The sequence below is a fragment of the Mycteria americana genome, chromosome 13, assembly GCF_035582795.1.
Source record: "Mycteria americana isolate JAX WOST 10 ecotype Jacksonville Zoo and Gardens chromosome 13, USCA_MyAme_1.0, whole genome shotgun sequence".
NCBI lineage: Eukaryota > Metazoa > Chordata > Aves > Ciconiiformes > Ciconiidae > Mycteria > Mycteria americana.
This window is the reverse complement of record NC_134377.1, coordinates 3,168,948-3,190,364: the sequence shown is the minus strand read 5'-3', so window position 1 is coordinate 3,190,364 and position 21,417 is coordinate 3,168,948. Positions and strand designations below refer to the sequence as shown.

Below are 21,417 nucleotides of genomic sequence, written 5' to 3'. Positions count from 1 at the left end.
CCCTGGCCCGTCGCGGGGGCTTCGCATCCCAAGTCCGGCCGTGGGAGACAAAAGTCCGGCCTGGGAAGGAGGGAGGTGGAAGCCCGGGAAGCGCGGAGCATCCCGGCGTGGCTGGGGATCACGGCTGGCTGCGGCGCTGGGCGGCGCTCCGGAGGATGCTCCGTCCGTCCGTCCATCTGCTCACACCCGCCCGCCCCTCTGGGTAACAACTTCGGGTGTTGGCCAAGTGGGGGACACGGGGTGGCACGGCTCAGCCCCTCTGCCCAGCAGCACCCATGGGTGCCTCCGGGGAGGAAACGCAATGTCAACCGGCTGTGCCGGGACCCGCGCGGGGCCCTGGGTGTTGCCCAAGGGCACGGGGGCCGAGGGCAGCGGAAGCCCGGCGCGGGCAGCGGTGCAGGCAGCGCTGCCCTCGCTGCCATGTCAGGCTTATGCAACACCGCCGTGGGAGAGCCCGGCTCGCGGAGCCGGCCGGCACTGCCACGGGGCCCGGCGCGGCCTCGCTGCTGCTGGTGGCACCTGGTGCAAAGCCCCTGGCAGCCCTCGGCTCCCCTTTCCCAGCGGCCGGAGCCTGGCAGGAGCCCGGCACTGACGGGGGCTTTTTCCACCCCGTAAAAACGAATGCATTTTATCAGCTTTTCGAGATGTGTTGTAATCTGGTCGATTTTGGTGACCATCAAAAGTTGCTGGCGTGAGCAGAGGGAGCCGCGCCACGCCAAATTTGCACATTCAGAGGGTTCAGCGGCGGCACGGGGGACAACCCAGAAATAACCTCTCCTCCGGGGTGGAAGAGCGTGGCTGTGACTCACTTCCAGAAGAAGAAATGTTTTCTTTTCTCAAAATCTCCCCTCCCCAGCCCTCCCACAACCTGCAGGACTCCCTGCTGTGGGAGCGGGGCCTGCACTGCTTCCTCCACCAGCTGCCTCCTCCTCCTCGGGGCGTCCCCGGCAGAGGTGGCGGCTGGGCTGGGTTCGGTGGGGCCGGGGCGGGCAGGGCTGTGCCCAGGGCAGCCCTGGGGGATGGACGGGCGGGAGAACGTCCTTCTCTTTCCACACCTGCTTGACTGAAGTAGTTCGTCCGTCTGTCTAGCCAGACAGGCTGTTAGCCATCTGTCTGACCATCTACCTGTCCATCCCTCCACCTGTCCACCTATCCATCCTCCTGTCTGTCCATCCATCCATCCATCCATCCAATGAACCAACCATCCATCCATCCATCCATCTACCCACACACCTATTCACCTGTCCATCCATCTGTACGTACATCCACCCACCCGCCCGCCCACCCGTCCACCTGTCCCTCCATCCGTCCGTCCATCCAGTCCTTATCCACCCGTCCCTCCATCCGTCCATCCATCCCTCCACCTACCTGCCCACCCACTTGTACATCCATCTACCTGTCTGTCCATCCCTCCAGCCACCCATCCATCCATCTGTCCATCCATCCATCCATCCGTCCATCCACCTGCCCATCCATCCAGGCCTCCATCCCTCCCTCCCTGGCACCACGGGCCCTCCAGCGTGTGCGATGCCGTGGCAGGACCCCCGGCCACCCTGGCCGGGCGAGCGGGACCCCGCGGGCAGAGCGCACCCCCCCTCAGATCCCCGCAGCCACAGGCAGCCCCGGCACGCCGCGTGGCACCGTCACCTCCCAGGGCTCTGCGCGGGGTCCCCGCCGGGCCGGGCAGGGAGGAGGCCACCGTGGCGGCCGCCCCGCTGGAGGAACGCGGGTGGCAGAGGACTGTGCAATACCCAACGGGGACAAAAATAGCACCGGTGACCGCATGGGCCGGCTGCAATTTCTTCATCGCTTCGGCGCGCGTCACCGGCGTCTCATGACTCCGGACAAGAGAGTGAGACAGGAAAGAAAGCGCCGGAGGAGGCTGCAGGAACCTGACGGCTTGCAAGCGTGTGGGAGCTGACGCAGGGAAGACACGTCCGAGACCCGGGCACGCTCCTGCTTGGCGCACAGGAGAGCGGGGGGCGGGTTTTGGGGACAGGATGAGAGCAGAGCCGCGTTCGCCCGCCGGCCCGAGCCCCGCCGAGCTGCCCGCCCCGGGGGAAAAGACCCTGAAGAGGTTTCTGCCGCACTCGCGCTCCCGCCGAGTCTCGCTCGTTGACCAGGCGCGGCTCCGGGGCACCCAGGGGCTGGGGGCCCACCCGCACGGCCGCCGCTGCGCGGCCCCGGCCCCCAAGGGGGTCACAGGAGCCCCCAGGCACCCCAGAGGGGACAGGCCCGACCCTGCGCGCCCCGCTTTGCCGGGGGGTGCCACGCTGCCAGCGACGGGAGAGGACGTCGGGACACGGTGACGGCACGGCAGGGGCATCCCCGGGCCCGGGGTCAAGTTTGGCCCTTTGTGCCTCAGTTTCCCCCAGACTGTGGGAGTGGCCCAGCATGGGGCGGGGGAGGGCAGAAATGGGGGGGTGGGGCCCATGCCTCAGTTTCCCCAGGACTGGTGACTTGCTGGGGGCTGCAGCCTTCACCCCTTTTTTTACCCAAAACACGTGGCAGGCAGGCCGGCCCCGTGCTGGTCACCTTACGGCAGGGACACGGGGAATGCCACGTCCCCCTGTCACATCCCAGCCACTCTCATCCCACCCAGTGCCACCACCCCAGGGACTGGCTCTGGGCCACCCCCCCCAGGGCCACGGGCTACGTGGAGATAAAAATAATAGGACTTTTATTGACTCACTAAAAACTATGTGAAAATACGGCTTGGGAGGAGTCGGGGGGTCGCCATCATCCCCCCACGATACGCGACAGCCCAGGCGGGGATGTGGGGCCACCCCGGAGGGGACACAGGGCTGGGGCTGAGCCCCCCATCTCTGCCTTGCAGATTTTTGGGGCGCCAGGGCGGAACCCCAGCTCTGGGGATGCTTTCACCCCCCATGGGGCCGGTCCAGGTGTGCCCCAGAGCATCACGGCCACCCCCACCCAAAGGGACCACCCAAGGGGACCACCCACGGGGACACGTCCCGCCAGCCCCGGGCTGTCCCCCCCAGCCCCGCAGTGGCACATCACCGCTCCCCGGCACGTCCCCCCCAGTCCCTCCACCAGCAGGTCCCCAGGGCCAGCTGCTCTCCTCCCGCGCCCCCCAGCCTGGGGACAGAGGACGGCACGGTCCTGCCCGTCGGCCTCCCCCGTGGGGTGGCACGGTGAGGACTGCCCCCCTCCCCCCCCCAGGACACTGTCCCACTGCCACGAGGCCACCGGGTCCCCAAAGCCACCATGTCCCCACGTCCCCGGCAGGCAGGGAGCGATGCTGCACCCGGCTCTGCCCCGCACCGGGGGGAGCCTTAAAATTAAAAAATAACAAATATAGGGGGTGGGGGGGAAGGGGGAGCCCACCGTGCCACCGCGCTGGGCCACCCAGCATGGGGACAGCCGGCCGCTATCTGCCGCTCTCCTGGCGCTGCTGCAGCAGCTGGATGACCTCGGCGATGCCCTCCTCGGGGACCTGCCGGGGCAGGGGACGGAGCAGGTGTCAGCCCGGGGGGACACCCCACCGCGGCAGGTCCCCGGGAGGGGCAGGGGCTCACCAGGGCGTGATCGAAGTTGAAGGTGCTGATGTAATACGCCGATATGTCGGCGGCGGCCAGCGGCTCGGCGATCTGCGCCACGATGCCGCACTCGTCTGGGGAGGCAAAGGGACCCCAGGGTGAGCGGTGGCCCCGGTGGCACGGCCGTGGGGACGCGCAGGGAGAGCATCACCCCGAAGCACCCCTACCGGGGCGGTAGGTGGCACGGGGGGGGACACAGCCGCCACGGCCACACTCACCGAAGCCCAGGGGCTGCCCGCCGATCCGCACCATCCGCCACAGCTCCCCCGATGAGCTGGTCAGCAGCAGGTCGCTGGGGAACCTGAGAGAAGGGGGGGGGGGGCCTAAGTGTAACCCCCCCTCCCAGAGCCCCCAGCCCCAGGGATGGACAGACGGACAGACATCCCCACGGACGGCACCTACCGCTTCTGGGTTTCTGCGTCCATCACGATGGAGATGTAGCCCTCGATGAGGGAGAAGGCAAAGAAGGTGATGGAGTCGAGGTCCTGGCTGCCGGTGCCAGCCTCCCTCGGGGGGCTGCGGAGCAGGGAGAGGGGGGAAGAGAGCCGCAGGGAGGGGTCATGACGCCGGAAATTGGGAGGAGAAGGGCTTGGTGGTGGCACCGAGCATCTTCGAGCATCACGTTGGGATGCCACGGGGTGAGCCAGCGGGTGGGGAGGAGAGGCGTGGACGGGAGCGGGTGCTACCCATAAGGTCTGCAGCTCATACAGCTGCCGGGCTGGGGGGCAGCGGGTGTTGGCCACACACAGGACAGGGGTGACACCGGGTTTTGGGGCATTCCCGAAGCACCAAGGTGCCTCCAGAGTGGGAGGGTCCCACAAGAAGGGACCTCATCCCAGGGGACACAGGATGTCCCGGCCAGGAGCATCCCCGCACCCCAGCGCCGTTCCCACCGGCCTTTTGCAAGCCACCCTCTCCTGTTTTGCAGTCCCCCCTCCCCGGGCTGTGCTGCAATGGGGGGCTCGTCCCCTGGGTCACCTCGGAGCTCCCATGTCCCACAGTGGCAGAGGGACCCATGGCACCCACGTGGCTGCAGCCAGAGGGACCCATGGCACCCACATGGCTGCAGCCCCCCGGCACGCTCGGGAGGGCAAAATCAGTTTGCAAAACGCACCCAGAGTTTGAAAAGCCACTGGGAGCAAGGGGGGGACATGTCACCCCAGTTCAGGTGGCACCGGACGAGGGGGCACAGCTGTGTCCCCATCCCTGGGACCCACCTGTGGGAGTAGAAGAGGACGTCGATGAGCATGGTGGCGATGGCGGGCAGCGTGTCGGGGGCCACGGTCAGGATGCAGAAGCGGGTCTGGGGGCTCTGCACGGGGTGCAGCGTGGGGCTGGCGGCTGGCAGGGGGAGAGCCACCCGTCAGGCGTGGGGACAGCTTGGGGACAGTACCGCAGTGCCACCCCGTGGCCACCGCAGCCACAGGCCGGCATCCCTCAGGGCGCAGAGGTACCACCGGTGGGAGCCGGAGCATCCCGGCGGCGGGGACTGGGTGGCCTTGGGCACGGGGTGGCCCTGGGGGACATGGGACTTGGCGTCACCCACCCGGCTTGGGCTTGAAGAAGCCGTTGCTCACGTCGTCGCAGGTGACAGGGATGCACTCGCCGCTCTCCTCCTTGTAGATGTCAAACTCCCCCGCCAGCGTGTGGACCACCACCGGCAGGTCCCGCTCCCGCACCTGCCCAGGGGTGCAGGATCAGGGCCGGCACCGCCACCCCTCCCCGCAGCCCCCCCCCCCCCCCGCCAGCCGGGGACAGCGGGGTCCTCACTCAGCTCCGCCGGAGCCGACACCCCGGCGGGACCAGCCACCGCCGTCCCCGTCATCGCCCGGCGCTCACCAGGATGAAGTCCGTCTGGTAGGTGGAGAGCATCAGCACCGAGACGTGGTGCTCGGCCAGCGGTGCAATGACCGACCTGGCGATCTTGGTGACACCGGTGGCCTGGCAGCCGGAGGGCGCCCGGCCGTTGGAGACGACGCTGAGCACCAGCCACGTTGAATCCGCCACCTGCATGAACTCGGAGGGCGGCAGCTCTGCGAGGGACAAGGGGAAACTGAGGCACGAGGCGCCCTGGGGCTCGGCAGAGCCGAACGGCGTCCAACGCTGCACGCCCTGTCCGTGCCGCAGCGCTCGCACCGGCTCAGGCACCACATGTCACACTGTTCCTCGGGAGATGAGCTGGCCCGGCAGAGCCAGGACAGGATCAGCCCCGGCCGTGGGGCCGGAGATGCTGGTCTGGGGGCACAGACCAGCCCCATCCACAAGCGGAACGAGCCAGACAGGGCTCAGCCGCTCCACGCACTGAAACGGCGTCTGGATTCGGCTGCAGGGATGAGCGGGGCCGAGGCTACGACCCCCCGCCCCCAGGCCCAGGACACGTCTCTCCTCCCCACGCCAGCACCCCGGGCTGGGTGCGAGGGGGTGTTGGGGCACACCGCACCCCAAAACCAGCATCGCCAGGGCCCCGGGACTGCCCGCCTCATCCCCTGCCCCCCAGAAGCCCCCCAGCCCCAGGGATGGTCGGGGGGGGACGACACACAGGGCACCGGAGGGGCGGAGGGAAGGGTCACCCCGCCATCCTGGGGGTGCCAGCCCATCGGGGAAGGGCCAAGCCCAGGCTGGCCGGGGGGCCAGGGCTGCCTCCCAGAAAGTGGCTTTCATTGGCAGGGGGGCACGCGCTGGCCCCCCTGCGCCAGGACGGGGGGGAATGGGGACTGCGCTCGTGTCCCCCCTGCCGCACCCACCCGCCCGCCCAGGAGAGGGGCTGGCGCTGCCGGGGTGCCCCAGGACTCATCCGGGCAACCCCCCCTCCCTGGCACCCCCTTCCCCACCCCACAGCACTCCCTGGAAGGGACAGGGTGGGGTGGGCACCCAAGGGGTCTCCAAACCGCCTGGCAAAGGTGGGAGGCAGCACCCATGCGAGATGGCCCCGCTCAAGCACCCAGCCCTTCGGCGGGCACCCGGCGTCCCAGCCCAGCTGAGAAGGCAAACTCATCACACCAGTGGTGGAGGGGAGGTCGGCCCAGGGAGGGGTCCAGCACCCACGGGGGGGACCCCATCACGGGACGGGCTCCGCACCCCGCTCCCGACCCACGCCTTGGGGCAGGGCGGGAGCGGGGCCGGATCCAGGGGCCTTGGCGGGTGTTTCCAGCGCCTGTTCCTGCGCAGGAAGCAGCAGAACGGCCTCGGCTCCGGCCCAGGGCCGAGCATTGGGGCTGGGGGGGGGGGACACACGGGGACATGGGGACCTGTCCCAGCACTCGCCGCTTAATCGCTTTTCAACACCACCCTGGGCGAGGCCGTGAGCACACGGGGGGGACCCCGCTGTCCTCGCGCCACCCACCCCAGGGCTTCATCCGGATCCCCGAGGGAAGAGGGGGTGCAGCTCTCCTCTGCCGGGGGTCCCCTCCCCGGCCCTGCAGCGAGGGGACGCTGGCAGCCCCCCAGCCCCGGGGGGGTACACGCAGCGCAGCGGGGCCGCCGGCTCGCAGGACCATTGTTCAGCACTTCCCGCCCTCCCCTCGGGATCGAGGAATATTTGTCCGCAGGCCCCGAAATAAAACAATACGTGGGGAAGGGCTCGGGCTCTGGAGGGGAGCCGGCCCCGCGGCCCCTTCCCCCAGCAAAGGGCCGGGGAGGGAGGTGGGAGCTGGATCCGGCCGGCGAGCGCCCCACGGCCGGGGCGCTGACCCTTGCTCCTTGGGGCACGTCCAAGGTGATAAGCTGCGGCCGGCTCCTGCGGCCTCGGCAGGAAGGTTTGGGCGTGGGAAGCCAGGAGGGGATCCGGCCCCGCTGGCACAGCCCGTTGGGCCGGTACCCCCGGCAGGACCGGCGGTGAGGCTGATGCACGGCACACGCTGGGTCACCAGCGGTGGGGATGTCACCGAATGACACCTCCCGGGGAGGGGCACCGGCCTGGAAGGGCTCGAACCCCCCAGGACACCCCAAAACCCGGTCCCTGCTGCCAGGCAGCACCCCCAGGCAGGGCTCACCCCTGCCAGCCCCGGCGGGTGCGGAATCGGCCCTGCTCTGCCGAAGCGCCGGCCGGCCCTGGCCCTCGCCGGGCAGGGGGAAGAGATGGAAGCGGCCAAGGGGTGACGGCAGGAGGTCTGGCAGCAGCGCCCTGTGCAGGCAGGGAGCCCGGAGCGCTGCCCACAGGCGTCCCGGGAGGGACGTGCCCCCTGCCCGCAGCAGCCGGGCTTTCAGCTGGCAGCGGGCTCCCCGCAGACCGTCCCCACCGGTTTCACAGCCTGGTCCCGCGAGCCGGTGGAGACGCAGCTCTGCCTGGGAGGGGGTTATTAGGGCAGAGGCAGCCACGCCGGGAGAGCCCCGGCCGGGCAAGCTGGTACATCCCCAGCGCAGGCACCGAGGGGATGGGAGCTGGGCGGCCAGGAGCCCCGGGGATGGGCATGTACCGAGGGAGCCTCGCTACAAGCCGGGACTCGCTCCCTGCAGCCCAGGCCCGGAGCGTCGCTGCGCTCAGCGGGGCTGAGAACGTGCACAACTCGTGTCGGCAGTGCCAGCCCACCCTGCGAGGGACGGGGTGGCCGTGGAAGCCACCACACGCTACCTTTGAAGCCCTCCTCGTCCAGCATGATGGTGTAGTCCTCGGGGGTCTCCGTCAGGCTGAAGAACTTGCACCTGAAGACGAAACCGGCGCTGCCGACCCCAACACCGCCGCTTCCCGGGGCCGCTCACCGGGACGGGGCGGGGGGAGCTGGAGCGGTGCCGGGCACCGGAGGAGGAGGAGGACGACGGGGAGGAAGGCCGGTACCTGCAGCGCTGGGGCAGGAAGAGCAGCTTCAGCAGCGGGTGGGTGTAGAGCCAGAGCCCGCGGCGGGCCAGGCTCAGCACCCGCACCCGGTGCTCCAGGATGTGCAGGTCCATGGCGGCCCGCACCGGCTCCCGCCGCCGCTGCCGCCGCTGGAAGCGCGGCCCCGGGCCCGCCCCGCGCCGCGGGAGGAGCGACCGCCCCGCCCCGCCCCGCCCCGGGACCGGCCCCGCCCCGCCCCGCCCCGCCCCGGGACCGGCCCCGCCCCGCCCGGGACCGGCCCCGGTGCCCCGCCCCGCGGCAGCCCCAGCCCAAAGCCCCGCGGGGCCCGGCCCGGCCCCGCCCCGGAGCCCCGGGGTGCCCGGACCGGGGTCTCGGGGGGGCTCCGCCAGACCGAGCCTCCCGCTCCCGGCCCTGCCCAGCTCAGCCCCCGCCAGCACCAGCCAGGCCGGGCGGGCACCCACTGGGAGCCCAACCGCCGCCCCCCACACCCCCGCACCCACCCGCCCCCCCCCTGCTCAGCCCCGAGCCCGACCCGGGGAGGCCGAGCCCCGACAAGGCGGCCCGGCGGCGGGGATTTACCGAACCCGGGGGGGGGAAACCCGGCACCACAAACGGGCACGGTCCCGCGGCCACCCCCGGGGAACGGGGGGTTTTGGAGGGAGGAACGGGGGCCTGGGCAGAACCCCCGCCTGCAGGAAGCGTGGGGAAGGGAGAGAGGGCCTGGGCACCACTTTGGGCATGGAGAACTGAGCTCGGCGGCACCGTGGGGTAAGTTAGGGGGCTCCCGGCTCTGTTCGGCCACAGGAGCTGGGACAGGGGGAGAGGGAGCAGGTCCGGGTGCTGGGACATTGGGAGAAGGGGCAGGTCTGGGTGCTGGGAAGGGCACTCACCCCATGGCAGCCCCCTCCCCCCCCGAGAACCCCCCGGACACCCCAGGGCCTGGCAGCCGCCGCGGCGTCCCAAGCTGGGGCAGGGCTCGGCTTTTGCCCCTCTGCACCGCGAACCCGGGCAGCCCCGGGGCAGGGCAAGACAGCAAGGGCAGGCTGGGGCTCGGCCGCGCTCCGGGGCTCAGGCGGGGCAGGAGAGAGGGGTGACAGCAGCGTGTCCCTTCCCAGGACCCTCCCCAGCACCTGCCCCCAGGGACCAGAGCACCCAGGGGAGACACGGTCTGGGCTGGGGTGCAGCGGGAGGGGGCAGCACCCACACCCCCCCATCCCGTGCCACCCCGTACCCCACAGGCGACAGAACGACATGGTGGGAGCCACAGGCACTGCGCCTTTACACAATCCTGCTTTATTTACCCCTTTGTACAAAACCGTTTTTCCCCGCTTTATTTTACAAAGCCACCCCCTGCCCTTGGGGAGGGCAGGGGGGAGAGAGGGGACCCCCCGCAACCAGGGAGCGCCCGGCTGCTCGCCCACCCCACGGGCACCCCGTCTCACCTCTGCGGGGGGCTTGGGGTGGGTGGCAGCGGTGGGGAGAGCCCCGGCAGGGTGAACGTTCCCCCCCGAGCCGTGGGGAGCTCGGGGTTGGGGTGGGGGGCTTTAGCCCCATGGTTGTGGTCTGGCATCAAACCCCGCTGCCTCCGGCGCATCCTGCCTGCAACTCCCAACCTCGGTCCCTGTCCTGCGACGGTTACTGCCACGGAGGAATAATAAATAGGCTCAGTGAGTAGGTAAATTCGGTACTACATATAGGGCTACAGCTCGATACATCCTCACTAGATAAAGAGGAGGGGGGCAAGGGGTCCCCCCAGCTCCTTGCGTACCCCCAGTCCCCCTGCGCCGGGCGCGGGCGCTCGGAGTCTGGGTCTGCGCGGCTGGCGCAGGGCGGGGGCCATGGGCGGGACCCCGGGGCAGCGGGTTGAGGGGCTCTGGGACAGGGAGAAGGGCCCGAGGGGCAGCTCGGCCCCCCCAGCTGTGGGGAGGGAGCTCGGGTGGCTCAGCCACCCCTGCCAGGGCTCCCACCACTCGCGGTGCCAGCACCCTGCCGGGGTGGGCACCCAGCGCAGACCGACGGCGTCCCCTTTGGTCACCGCACCTGGCCAAGCTCCCGTGGATGCCCCCCAGCTTCGAGCCCGCCCCGAGCGGGCATCCCTGCACGCAGGGACAGTGCTGTCCCCAGGGAGCCGCACCAGCCAGCCCGTCCCCATCCCTCCAGCCCAGAGCCCCCAGCGCCAGGCGCCACGGGTCCCCGCGCACCCCCCAGCAGCGTCCTTGAGCCCGGGGCCGTGCGCAGCCCAGCTGAGCCCGGCTGCCCGGGCTGCGGACCCAGCGCCGCGCCGGCCCTACAAGTACGTGTCCTCGCTCTCCCGGGAGCTCAGGCTCTCCTTGGACTGGTGGTGGGGGGAGACCTGGGGGTGCAGCAGCTCCCGGGCCGCGCCGGGTGCCCCGTTGCCCTCGGCCCCGGGGCCGTTAGCGGGGCTGGCCGGGCCCTTTTCTCTGCTCTTCTCCTTGCTCTTGCGGGCCTTGGGCACGGGGGCGGGCCCGGGGGGGACGATGATGGAGGGGACGGGCTCCAGCGCCTTGCGGGTGGGGGGCTCGGCCTCGCTGATGGCCTTGGCACCGTGCAGGCGCGGGGGGGACTTGCACTGCAGCTCCCCGTGCGTCTCCCGCCACTTCTTCAGCTGGATCAGGTGCTCCCGCTCGATCTGACGCTCTGTCACCGGCAGCTCGATGACCTGCGGGGGACAGACTCGTGCCATCAGCATCTCCCCCGACAGTGACAGTGCCACCCGGGGCCGCCTCGGCACCCCAGCCACTGGGGCAGGGTGTGGGATACCCCCCCAGGGCAGAGGCAACCCCAAATCCAAGCCCTTTGGGGACTGCCCCCATGCTATGCCAGCTCTGCCCACCCAGGGGCAGCCCAGTCCAGCCGCGTGGCCAACTGGGCGGCACTGGGCCCCCAGCCTCTCCCCAGCACCTCACCTCCTGCACCAGGAAGGTCTCCTGCATGATCTTGGGGCTGAGGGCCCTCAGCCTCTCCATGGTCTCATACTGGCCCTGGCAGGACTTGAGCTTGTCCGAGGAGCCCAGCGTGTGTTTGAGCAGCACGAGGCCCACTCGGAAGATGATCTTCACCCCTGCAAGGGGAGAGGTGAGGCAGCGAGTGCCAGGCAGGACAGGGTGACGCTGCCACTATGTCCCTCAGATGCCGTGGGGCACCAGGTCCCGGTCCCGCTGGCAGTCAGCACAGGCAAGAGGGTGGATTTGGGATGCACGTGCCCCCTTAACCCCCAGGAAAACAGCCCAGTCTGCACCCCAGGCACGTGGCTGCCCCAAACCTGCCCTACGACGGGTCCCATGTGCCAGGCACAGGCAAGCAGCCGGTCACCCCGGGAGGAAGAGGAGGGTGGTGGGGAGCTTCTACCTTCACAGAAGAACATGTCCCAGACGCGCAGGACGGAGCTCCAGGGCAGCGTGCGGGAGAAGGCACACATGAACCACTCCGTCATGTAGAGGATGGGGTCGATCTTCTGCTTGCTCAAGTGCTTGTAGGCCACAGGCGAGACCTTGTGCAGCAGCGAGAAGAGGATCTGCCCATCCAGCTGAATGGCCTCCTGCAGGGACAGCGTCGGGAGCCCCAGTGAGGGCCTTGACCCCAGCCCAGCCCTGGGATCAGCTCCCCAGTGCCCGGCCCCAGAGGAGGAGCAGCCCACCCTCCCCTCCAGACCTGGCTACGGGAGCAGAGCTGTGCCCCACGGACGCCGGCAGCAAAGCTATGCTGAGCCCCCATCCCTGACTGCGGGATGCTCCTGGGGGCCGTGGCACAACACGGAGACCGCGGGAGCACCCAGCATCTCCCCAGGCTCCCTTCTTTCTCCGGGGTGAGGAGCGGGGGGAGCTTCCAGCCTGGAGACATCACAGGTCCCTGCCACCGCTGAAGGCACTGCGGGCCCTTCACTCACCAGCTTCTCGCTGTAGTAGCCGGGGAGGTACTTCTCGCAGATCTGCACCAGGCACCAGAACGCTTGCTGCAAGCCAAGGGACAGCGGGTGAGCGCCCAGGTGTCCCCGGGGATGTCCCTGCAGCCCCCACTCTGCTCCCGGGGACCAGGGGAGCGGGCGGGAGGAGGCAGAGCACACCTGGGACGAAGGGCACCTCCCTGCACCAGCCGAGCTTTGGGGTAAACGGGCGCGTGAGCCGAGCACCCAGCCCATCCGCACCACCCCAAAGCGACCCACACCCTCCCGCTGGTCCCAGCTCGCCGGCCACCGAGTCCCCCTGCCCTCCCCGCCGCGTGCTCGTACCTCGGCCGGCATGTGCATGAGCAGGACGGCGGCGATGGGGGCCTGGGCCTGGCAGTAGCCCTCCTCCGGGCGGTACAGCGTGTATGCCTTCAGCACCCGAAACAGGTCCTGCTGCCTGCGGAGACACCCCGGGGAGGGAGAGGTGGAGAGGGCACGGACGCAGCCCAGCAGCCTCCCCACGGACCAAATCGGCACTTGGCATGGCACGGCGATCCAGCACCGCAGGCTGGCCGCTGGCCACCGCTCTTCCCCCATGAGCGCGAGTCAGTCCCTGGCTAGGATCCTTCTTCCACACAAACCCAGGGCTTTGGGACACGATAACCACGGCTCTGCTCCGGGAAGCTCTGCCCGTGGAGGCCCCACCCTGCCTGGATGCGAGAGGCGAGACAGGGAACCGACCGTCTCCCGGGGATGCTGGCGCAGGGTGAGCCGTGGCCGGGCAGGGACCCAGCTGCAAGCGTAGCGGTGCAGATGCTCCCCGACACGTGGGGAACGGCATTTCCCTGGTGAAACGGATGCCACAGCCAGCTGTCTCCTCCCTCCGCCCTCCTGCCGCGGCAATTCCCACCCCGCTGGGGGTCAGAGCTGGTGCTGAGGGCTGTGCACCGAGCTCCCGGGAAGCCATCCTGCTTTCAGCCCATGCCTGGATGCCCTGCGAGCTGGGGGGTGCAAGGACTGCGGGGGACGCTGCGGGGGACGCTGCGGGTCCATGAGCTGGGATAGACAGTGCCCACCCCATGGTGCTGGTCCAGCCCGGTGGTAGCCGAGGACCGGACACGCAGCAGCTCCGCTTACCCGTGGCCTCCACGCGAGACGAACATCTCGTGGAAGGGGAACTGCCGATGGAGATCCCGCTCGATCACGTCCAGCCACTTTGGGTCCCCCGGGAGGAGATCCAGTTCCTGGGGAGGAGAGCGTTGGGGTGAGCAACACCCCACACGGGCAGGGTGCCAGCCGCACCCCGGCACGTGGGGCCCGTGGTGAGCCCAAGGGAGCCGGCAGAGCAGCCACGGGGCCGGACCTGCCTCCGCCCCGGACACAAGCCCCATCAGGTCGCGCGTCAGCCCACGCTGCCTGGGACGCTAGCCCCCTTGAACCGCACACGGCGGGAACGAGCCTAACAGACACCCCAGCCCTGGAGGGAGCAGGAGCCACCCCAGCACCGTCCCCCTCCACCGGCACCCCCTCCCCGGCAGCGCAGCAAGGTCCCCGGCTGCACTCACGTCGAACTTGCCGATGTTCTGCTCAAGCTTGACCTTGCTCCCGGAGAGGTACTGCCAGGCTCGGCCCCGCAGCGAGGGTGGGATCCCCTTCTGGCACCGCAGCCGGATCTGTGGGGGGAGCAAGGCAGCCGGCACGGGGGTCAGCAGAGCAGCAGGGAGCAAAAGGGCCCCTGGGGCAAGACGGGAGCCAGGCCCAGCACTGCCGTCGCAGGCCGGTCCCCTGCTGCCTCCCTGTACAAGGGGATGTGTCCCTGCAGCCCTGGGGACAGGGTGCCCAGCCAGGTGTCCCGGGACGGCGGCCGGCATTGCACGGGGATGGCCCGGGGAGCGGCAGCCAGAGACCCTGAGGGTCTCGGGAGGGGTCTGCGCACCCCCTTCGCCCCAGCATTGCTCTTAACGTGCCAGGCAGAGCTACACCGGCACGAGGGAGCTGCGGATGGGGGCCAGGAGCCCGGCCGAGGCTTTGTGGCTTGCAAACAGCTCCAAACAAGCCCGGCTCTGCCTCAAAGCGTGATCCTGCTGGGAGCTGGAAAAGCAAACACTGGAGCCAAGGTGAGGAGCGGGTGGCTCCCTCCCCACCCTGGCACGGCCCACGGGAAGCACCGGGGACGCAGGGGAGGGCTCCCCGGCCCCCAGCCCAGCCCTCCTGCTCACCCTCGGGGCCAGGGAGAGCAGGGAGGTGCACCCTGCGGAGCACCCCAGCCTTCCCGTCCGCTCATCCCGGGGGGAAGGGCAGGCCTGGTCCGGCCCCAGCTCCACACACGGCTGGCTCCCGAGGCCCCTGGGGCCGGCTCCATGCCCACAGTCAGCCCCTAATTTCCTTGGCACAAGGCACTGGCCAGGACCAAAGTCCAGCCGAGGCAGCGCCTGTACCTACCCCGCAGCAGGGAGCCGAGCCGGCTTAACCCTGCCGCAGCCAGCACCCCAGCAGGGACCAAAACCAGAGACCCTCACACGTCCCGTTCCAGCTCCTGGGGAAGCAGCAGCACCACCTCCCCGTGGCCCTTGGCCAGGGCACGCAGCACGGCAGGAGCCTACAAGACCGGTGCTTTCAGCACAGTTACGCCACATAAAACTCTGCAAAAACCCAGCACGGCCTCCATGCCTCAAGTCCCCGCTTGGGTGGCACACGCCAAGTGCCGGAGACGTGCCAGGGCTCTGCGAGCCGCGGCCGACAGCTCCCCACGCCTCCCTGGGCCTCTCCTGCCCGCCCAGAGCTCCTTTTCCCTGTTTGCCGGCGTAACTTGGGAGCAGGCGGCTGTGCTTCCAAGCAGCCCAACCCAGCATGGCGGTAACGCCGGATCCCCAGGAGGGTTTGCTGCTCCCTCGCCGCAGCGCTGCTTGTTTACCGGGGCAGGTCCCGAGCCCCGCGGGGCCTTTGTGCTCGCAGGAAACGCGGCGGGCGATGCCCAGGGTGACTGCGGGCAGCTCTGCCGCTGCTGACGGCTGCCTTTTTGAGCCGGCTCCCCTTCCTGCTGGCTAAGCTGCCAGGAAGGAAGCCGCCTTGCTGGGTTTTGGTTCAGCAGCCCCTCCAGCTGGCCAGGCTCAGTGCGGCTGGGGCCAAGCCGCTGAGCACCTCATCCCCTTGGCTCCGTACGGGGTCCTGCCATCACCCCTGCACCGGGGTTATCCAGCTCCCGGGATCCCACCGCGCCCTTCCAGGGACCGGGAGCACGTCTGGGCTGAGGGATGCCGACAGCAAAGAGCAGCCTGAAAAGCAGCCGGCAGCGCTGCCCGTCCCTGGAGAGCACCGGGAGCTGCCCACGCGTCTGCCCTCCTTCGGTCTGGCTGGAGAGGGCAAGAACCGGCACGCGGCGCCGGCACGGCTCAGCACCACGAAGGACGCAGGGCCGTGGCTGTGCTGGGATCCGGGCCAAGGGGGCGAGGGAGGGAGCATGTCGGGATCCTGGAGCGGTGCAGGTGCGAGCGAGCCCGGCAGTAGCTGGCCCAAGAGATCCCCGGGCCGCCAGCCAACCCCGGTGAGGCAGCCAGAAAAGCACCGGGGTTTTTCAGAGGCATGGGGAGCTCCTCCGAAGCAGCAGGGCCCGAGCCATGCCACGTGGCCCCGTACCAAAGCAGCCAGGCTCCTGCCAGAGCAGGGATGGTCACCTGCACCCGAGGCCAGGCCTGGCACCCTTCCCTGAGCAGCCCCAGGGCTCCAGGCATGAAGCAGCTCTCCAGAGCAGACCTCAGAGGCCCTGGGCATGGATTTTTGCTGCAGGACAGACTACACGGCGCATCAGCCCCACGGAGCCCCTCAGGAGCTCAGCCCAAGCAAGAGGGAGCTCCTCTGCCAGACGTACGGCTGCCGGATCATTCACCGGAGCCCGGAGGCCATGCTGCGGCACGGCCGGAGAGCAGCGGAAACCGCCCGCAGAACAAAGCGCCCGCCTGCCGCATCCCGAAAAGCTCTCCCAATTCCTTTGTGAGCGGCCAAGAAACAGATGAGGGATTCCTGCATCGTTTACCAGGCACCGAGCAGGGACAGCGCTCCCGGGAGCACAGCACACGGAGCAGTGCCAGGAGGCTCTGCCAGCGGGGTGGAGGAGGAGGAGGAGGAGGCGGCGGCCGCCCTTCGGCTGCTCTCAGGCACCACTGACCCGTGCCAGCCGCCTCGCTGCTTCTAGCAGACACACGGCAGCAGCCCGGGACTTGCCGCATCCCACCTCTGCCTCGTTCGCAGGCTCAGGAGGTCAGGGAGCCCCAACGGACAGAGCCAAGGAGCCACCCAGCACACGCCACCACGAGTCTCCTGGGGACCCCAGCTTGCAGACCAGCATCACGCACATCAGGCTCCAACATTTCCTACCCGGAGCTTTTTTTGGTCTACAAGATGCTCACACCAGAAGTTTCCATGACCGAACAATTCCCGTGGCTGCCTGCAGGCAGCCAAAGCAGCCCCAGGAAGGCTCCAGCCCGGCAGGGAGCAGACGGGGGCTGGAGCAGGCTGGCTCGGGGACGGCAGGCTCAGCCCCCCGCCACGCTCCAGCTTCCCTCCCGCAATGAGAAACGTCACAGGGAGGGAACGGCCCGTTCGAGCCAACGGCATCATCCAAAGGCAACGCATCGGCCCGCGGGGACCTGGTGACACGCGGGCTGCCCCAAAGCCTCAAGGGGACACGGCCGCACCCGGCTGTCCCTCCCTGCCGCCTCCTCTCGCCTGCACAGCTGTCCCGGGGCAGCCCCAGGGGACAAGGCCGCCACTTACCTTCTTGTGTTTTTTGGCCATCCACTTGTCCCAGTTGTTGAGCATATCCAGCCACTTGGACTCCCGCTGCCGTAGCACCTCCAAGGGCACCTCCTCCAGCCTGCGGGAGGGGCGAAGAGGCCGGTCAGCATGGCCGCAAGCCCTCCTTGCATCGCAGAGCCCCCCCGTCCCCTCCAGCACCCCACGGTGCCCCCCACGGCCGGCTGCCTGCCCTCCCCCAGGCGCAGAGCCCGGCTGGGACACGCTCGAGAGCGCCAGTGTTTCGGCAGCTGCTCGGCGCTGCCGGAAGCGCTCACCACCCGTGAAATCACCGCGCCAGCGCAGCCCCGGCTCCCCAGCAGTTCAAAACCTCTCGGGAGCAGCCTGCGCGGCACCCACCATGTGCCTGAGCATCCCTGGGGACCCGCGCCCAGAGAGAGGGGCACGCCAGGAAGGCGAGGAACCGGGGAGCACGGCCAGAGCCGTGAGCTGAGCTGAGCAAGGTCCGATCCCCGCTGCGGGGGCTGGCTGCAGACGGAGAAAGCCGGGGCCATAAGCATCATGTCATCTGCGCGGCCCCAGTCATGCTCGCACCCCAAAAGCCTGGCGCAGCTCCAGGCCCGGCGCCGAGCCCGGCCGAGGGTCCCCCAGGAGGGAGGGGAGTGTTTTCCAGCAACGGCAGAGCCGGGGAATCCGACTTAACCCTGCCGAGGCCAGCGGGGATGCTGCCGTGACGCCAAAGCTGGCGAGGGGGAAGCCGGCACCGCAGCCTCCAGCCCCCCGGCACCCTCTGCCTTTCATCGGGGAGAGCCAGGGCGACAGACAGCTCGGCCAGGGAAAGCAGAAGCTCCTTCAAGCCATCAATGGAGAAAAGCCAACTTCAGCAGACCTGATGCCTTCCCGGGCTCGGCTCCGCGCTGCCCTGCGGCCGTGCTGATCCCAGGAGCAGCCGGATCCTTTCCGAGGACAGCGGTCCAGGCGCCGAGCATCCCCCAGGGACACGCAGAGCGCCCAGCCCTGCTGCAGGGCGCACGGGCCCTGCCTTCTCCCAGACCTCCCCGCCTTAGGAGCCGGAAAGCAAAGCGGCACGGAGAGCCCAGGACTGCATCCAGCTGGCAGCGCTGCCCCGCTCCCTGCCCAGCCCTTCCCCGCCGGGTCCCACCCACCGCAGCGGGTCAGACCAGGCCGAGCGCAATTGTTTCGGGGAGCAAACCCTCTCCGAAGGGATCCGCTTTGCTCGGTGCGGCCACCCCACCTCCCCAGCGCAGGCCGGGCACGGCCGGCAGCGCAGCCTGGCACGGGGACGGAAGGAGCGCTGGCCCCGAGCCGGGGAGCCTGGGCTGCCGGAGGAGCCGGGGCTCGCCGAGGCGTGGGAAGCTCGGGAGCACTGGACGCCGGACACAGGAGCTGGCCACGGGCCCGCTGGAGCCCGGCCAGCCCAGACTGGAAGCTGTTACCAGCTGACGGCTGCTTGGCAGCGGGCACAGAGCGAGGACCGGAGGCATTTCGGATGGCCGAGGCGGGGAGGACGGGGCGGGCGCACCCCAGGCCGGGAGGGCAGCGAGGTGCCCTACGCAGGGAAAGCGCTCCTCCGCACCCACGCTGCGGGTGACAGCTCCACAGCTCGGCCCTTCCCGGTGCCCCCAGACCCTCCACAAATGCTGGGACACCCCGCTTGCCCTCCCCGTGCTTCCCCAAAACCCTTCTAGCTAGAGGAACCCCAATTCTGCCAGCCCCAGAGGGAGGCCATCCACTTCTGTTTATCCACTCCCGGGAGAGATGGGGAGCGGATAAAAGCCCCGAAGGAGGGCAGGATCGGGCCCCAGCGCACCTGCAGGGCACGGGAGGAAGGCTCAGTCCCCAGTGACCGCAGTCACCACGCCGTCGGCATCCCCGCTCGCCTCCAGCGCCAGGAGCTCTGGCTGGGGGAGCCGCTGCCTGCTGAACCCCAGGGACAGGGACACCCACCCGAGCACCCAGGGACAGCCGGTGGCCGCAAGGACGACAGCTGGGACATCTGAAGTGTCCCCAGAACACGGTGGGTGGCCAGGATGGGGTGCAGCACCCCAGGCTGGAGAGATCACCCTGCTTCCACAGCACCGAGCCGCGAACCCGGCGGGCAGGGGCAGGGTTTATCACCCAGAGCGATGCACCTTGCCCAGCGCCGGCAGTCAAACCTCCGGTGCCTTCTCTCCCCGCAGACCGACCAAACAACACCCACGGGCTTACGGGGGGCGAGCGCTTTGCTCCAGGTGGATGGGGAAACCGAGTCACGGGGCCCGGCTGACACCAGAGCACGCAGGCGGGCAGACCGCAGGGGAGCCCGCTCCAGGTAACGTCCCAGCTGGAGAGGAGCGGGCTGCCACGCGTCGTCCCCGCCGCGACCCCGCACGCTTCTCCGGGCGTCGTTGCGAAACCACGGCCAGGAAGGTAAACGCCAAACGCTGCCGAACCGGCTCCCCGGCAGCCCGGAGCGCATTCCTGGGTGCCGGCACCACCCCGGGGCCCAGCACCTCGGGCTGGCACGGCCGCGGGCTGCTCGCAGCTGATTTCGGCTGCCCCGCTTCCTCCGAGAGCTTCCTCCGCAGAGCGAGGCCGGCCAACGGCTCCTCGCCACGGTGCCTTCGCCAGCAGCTACCGATGCCGGTTCCCCCGGCAGGACGCCGAGCAACGGTCCGGCCTCCCCCGTTCCCAAAAATACACGGGAATCCAGCGCTCGGAGGCGCGGAGGCGCGGAGGTAACCGGACACTGACCTCGGCGCAGGGAAGGCGGTGAGGAGGCCTCGGCGCTGCTGGCAGCTCCCAGCTCCCCCGTCCCTCCGCGCCCGAGGCGGACGCCGCTCCCAGCCTCTCCCCCTCCTGGGCGCGGGAGGGTCGGGGGGAAGCGGGCCCAGCTCCGGGGCTCTTGCGCCCACCCCGGCTACCGGGGCCTCCACCGCGGGCGTGTGCGATGCCCCGGGTACCGGCCCCGGGCGGCAGAGCCTGGGGACGGCGGCGGCACCGAGGCCCGGGAGAGCTCCCGCCGGCCCGGCTACCCCGGCAGGATGTGACCGCCCGGTGCAGGCGCTGCCCTGCAAGCGGGGACCCGGGCGCACCCCCGCCGGGCCGGGCCGGGCCGCCCCAGCCTGCGGCACCGGCGCCGGGGCAGCCGCGCCCGCACGGAGCCGAAGCGGGCTGGGAGCGGCGGCGCGGACGCTCGCCCGCAGCCCGCCCCGGCAGCGGCTGCTCTTCCGGGACGCGGGCCGGAGCGGGGCCGGGCTGCCCGCGGGGCGCCGGGGACCGGCCCCGAGGGCCCGGGGGCGGAGGACAACCCCCTCCCGGCCCGGCCCAGCGGCCGAGGCCCCGCGGCCCGGCCCTGCGGGGGCCGAGGGGCCGCTGGCGGCTCCAGCCGGGCCCAGGGCGGCTCCCCCGGGCCCTCAGCGCCCCGAGACGCGCGGCGCGGCGCGGCGCGGCCCCCCCCCGGCCCCGGCCCCACTCACGGCCCCTCGGCGCTGCGGCTGCCCACGATGAAGCCGAACTTGTCGACGCGCCGCTCCTCGGGGCCGCCGCCGTTCACCTCGGAGTCGGACCCGAGGGAGCTGAGCTCGTCGCCGCCCGGCTCGGCCAGGCTCTCGCGGGTCCCGGCCAGGCTGTGGTGGCCGTCGCCGGGCGAGCCGGGCCCGCCGCCCCCGCGGCTCTTGGCCATGGCGGCGCGGCTCAGCGGCGGCGCGGCCGCTCCTCCATGCCGCGGCCACGGCGGCGGCCACGCCCCCCGCCCGCCGAGCCACGCCCCCGCGCGGCGACGCCATTGGGCGGGAGCGGGCCTCCCGCCAACCAGCCGCACGGGTGGTGACGGGGACCTCCCGCTCCGGGAGGGGGATTGGCCAAGAGGCCGGGAGGGAGCTGTCCGTCAGGGCCTGCCCCCGCCCCCGGCGGGGCCAGCGAGAGGGGCGGGGCCAGGGCCGGGAGCGGGGCAGCGCCGGGACTGGGAGCGGAGCGGGTCCGCACCGGGACCGGGCTGAGCCCGTAGCGGGGCTGCACTGGGCCCGTGCTGGGGTGGCACTGGGAACCCGTGGGGGCTGCACTGTGTGCTTACTGGGACGCCACTGGGGCTGAGCTAGGGTTGCACCGGGCACGGACTGGGACAGGGCGCTGGGGGGGGTCCGTTTCCCCCTGGGGCCGCTGTGAAGGCCAAGGCACACCCGTCACCCCCTCCTTGAGCACAGCGCACCCCGAGCCTGCCCCAGCCCCCCGCTCCCCTTCCCCAGCCCCCAACGGCCTCGCCGCCTTCACCCCGGACAGGTAAAACTGGCCCGGCTCTTCCAAAAATAAAGCACAAAAGGATCTGCGACCGGCCGGGTGACAGCGCTGGGGCCGGGCCCTGGTGGGACCTGCCCCGGGTGGAGCCTTCCAGGGGCCGGCCCGCAGGGAGGGAGGCACCCGGC

The 21,417-nt window shown here is 70.4% G+C and overlaps 2 protein-coding genes across 2 annotated transcripts; both read right to left on the bottom strand.

The window, feature by feature from the left end:
- Positions 1 to 3,254: 3,254 nt before the first annotated feature.
- CASTOR1 (cytosolic arginine sensor for mTORC1 subunit 1) lies at positions 3,255 to 8,510 on the bottom strand. Its single transcript, XM_075516357.1, has 9 exons — positions 8,335 to 8,510; positions 8,131 to 8,201; positions 5,400 to 5,593; positions 5,107 to 5,239; positions 4,778 to 4,901; positions 3,963 to 4,076; positions 3,779 to 3,861; positions 3,540 to 3,634; positions 3,255 to 3,457 (listed from the first exon to the last, which is right to left on the bottom strand). The coding sequence occupies exons 1-9, from the start codon at positions 8,445 to 8,447 to the stop codon at positions 3,392 to 3,394; spliced, it is 993 nt and encodes a 330-aa protein (XP_075372472.1). The 5' UTR covers positions 8,448 to 8,510; the 3' UTR covers positions 3,255 to 3,391.
- Positions 8,511 to 9,608: 1,098 nt separating this feature from the next.
- Positions 9,609 to 20,752, bottom strand: TBC1D10A (TBC1 domain family member 10A). The gene is made up of 9 exons (XM_075515940.1): positions 20,473 to 20,752; positions 17,015 to 17,114; positions 13,807 to 13,914; positions 13,379 to 13,485; positions 12,584 to 12,698; positions 12,242 to 12,307; positions 11,704 to 11,893; positions 11,262 to 11,416; positions 9,609 to 11,014 (listed from the first exon to the last, which is right to left on the bottom strand). Exons 1-9 carry the CDS (start codon positions 20,676 to 20,678, stop codon positions 10,622 to 10,624), a joined length of 1,440 nt encoding a protein of 479 aa, XP_075372055.1. The 5' UTR covers positions 20,679 to 20,752; the 3' UTR covers positions 9,609 to 10,621.
- Positions 20,753 to 21,417: the final 665 nt, after the last annotated feature.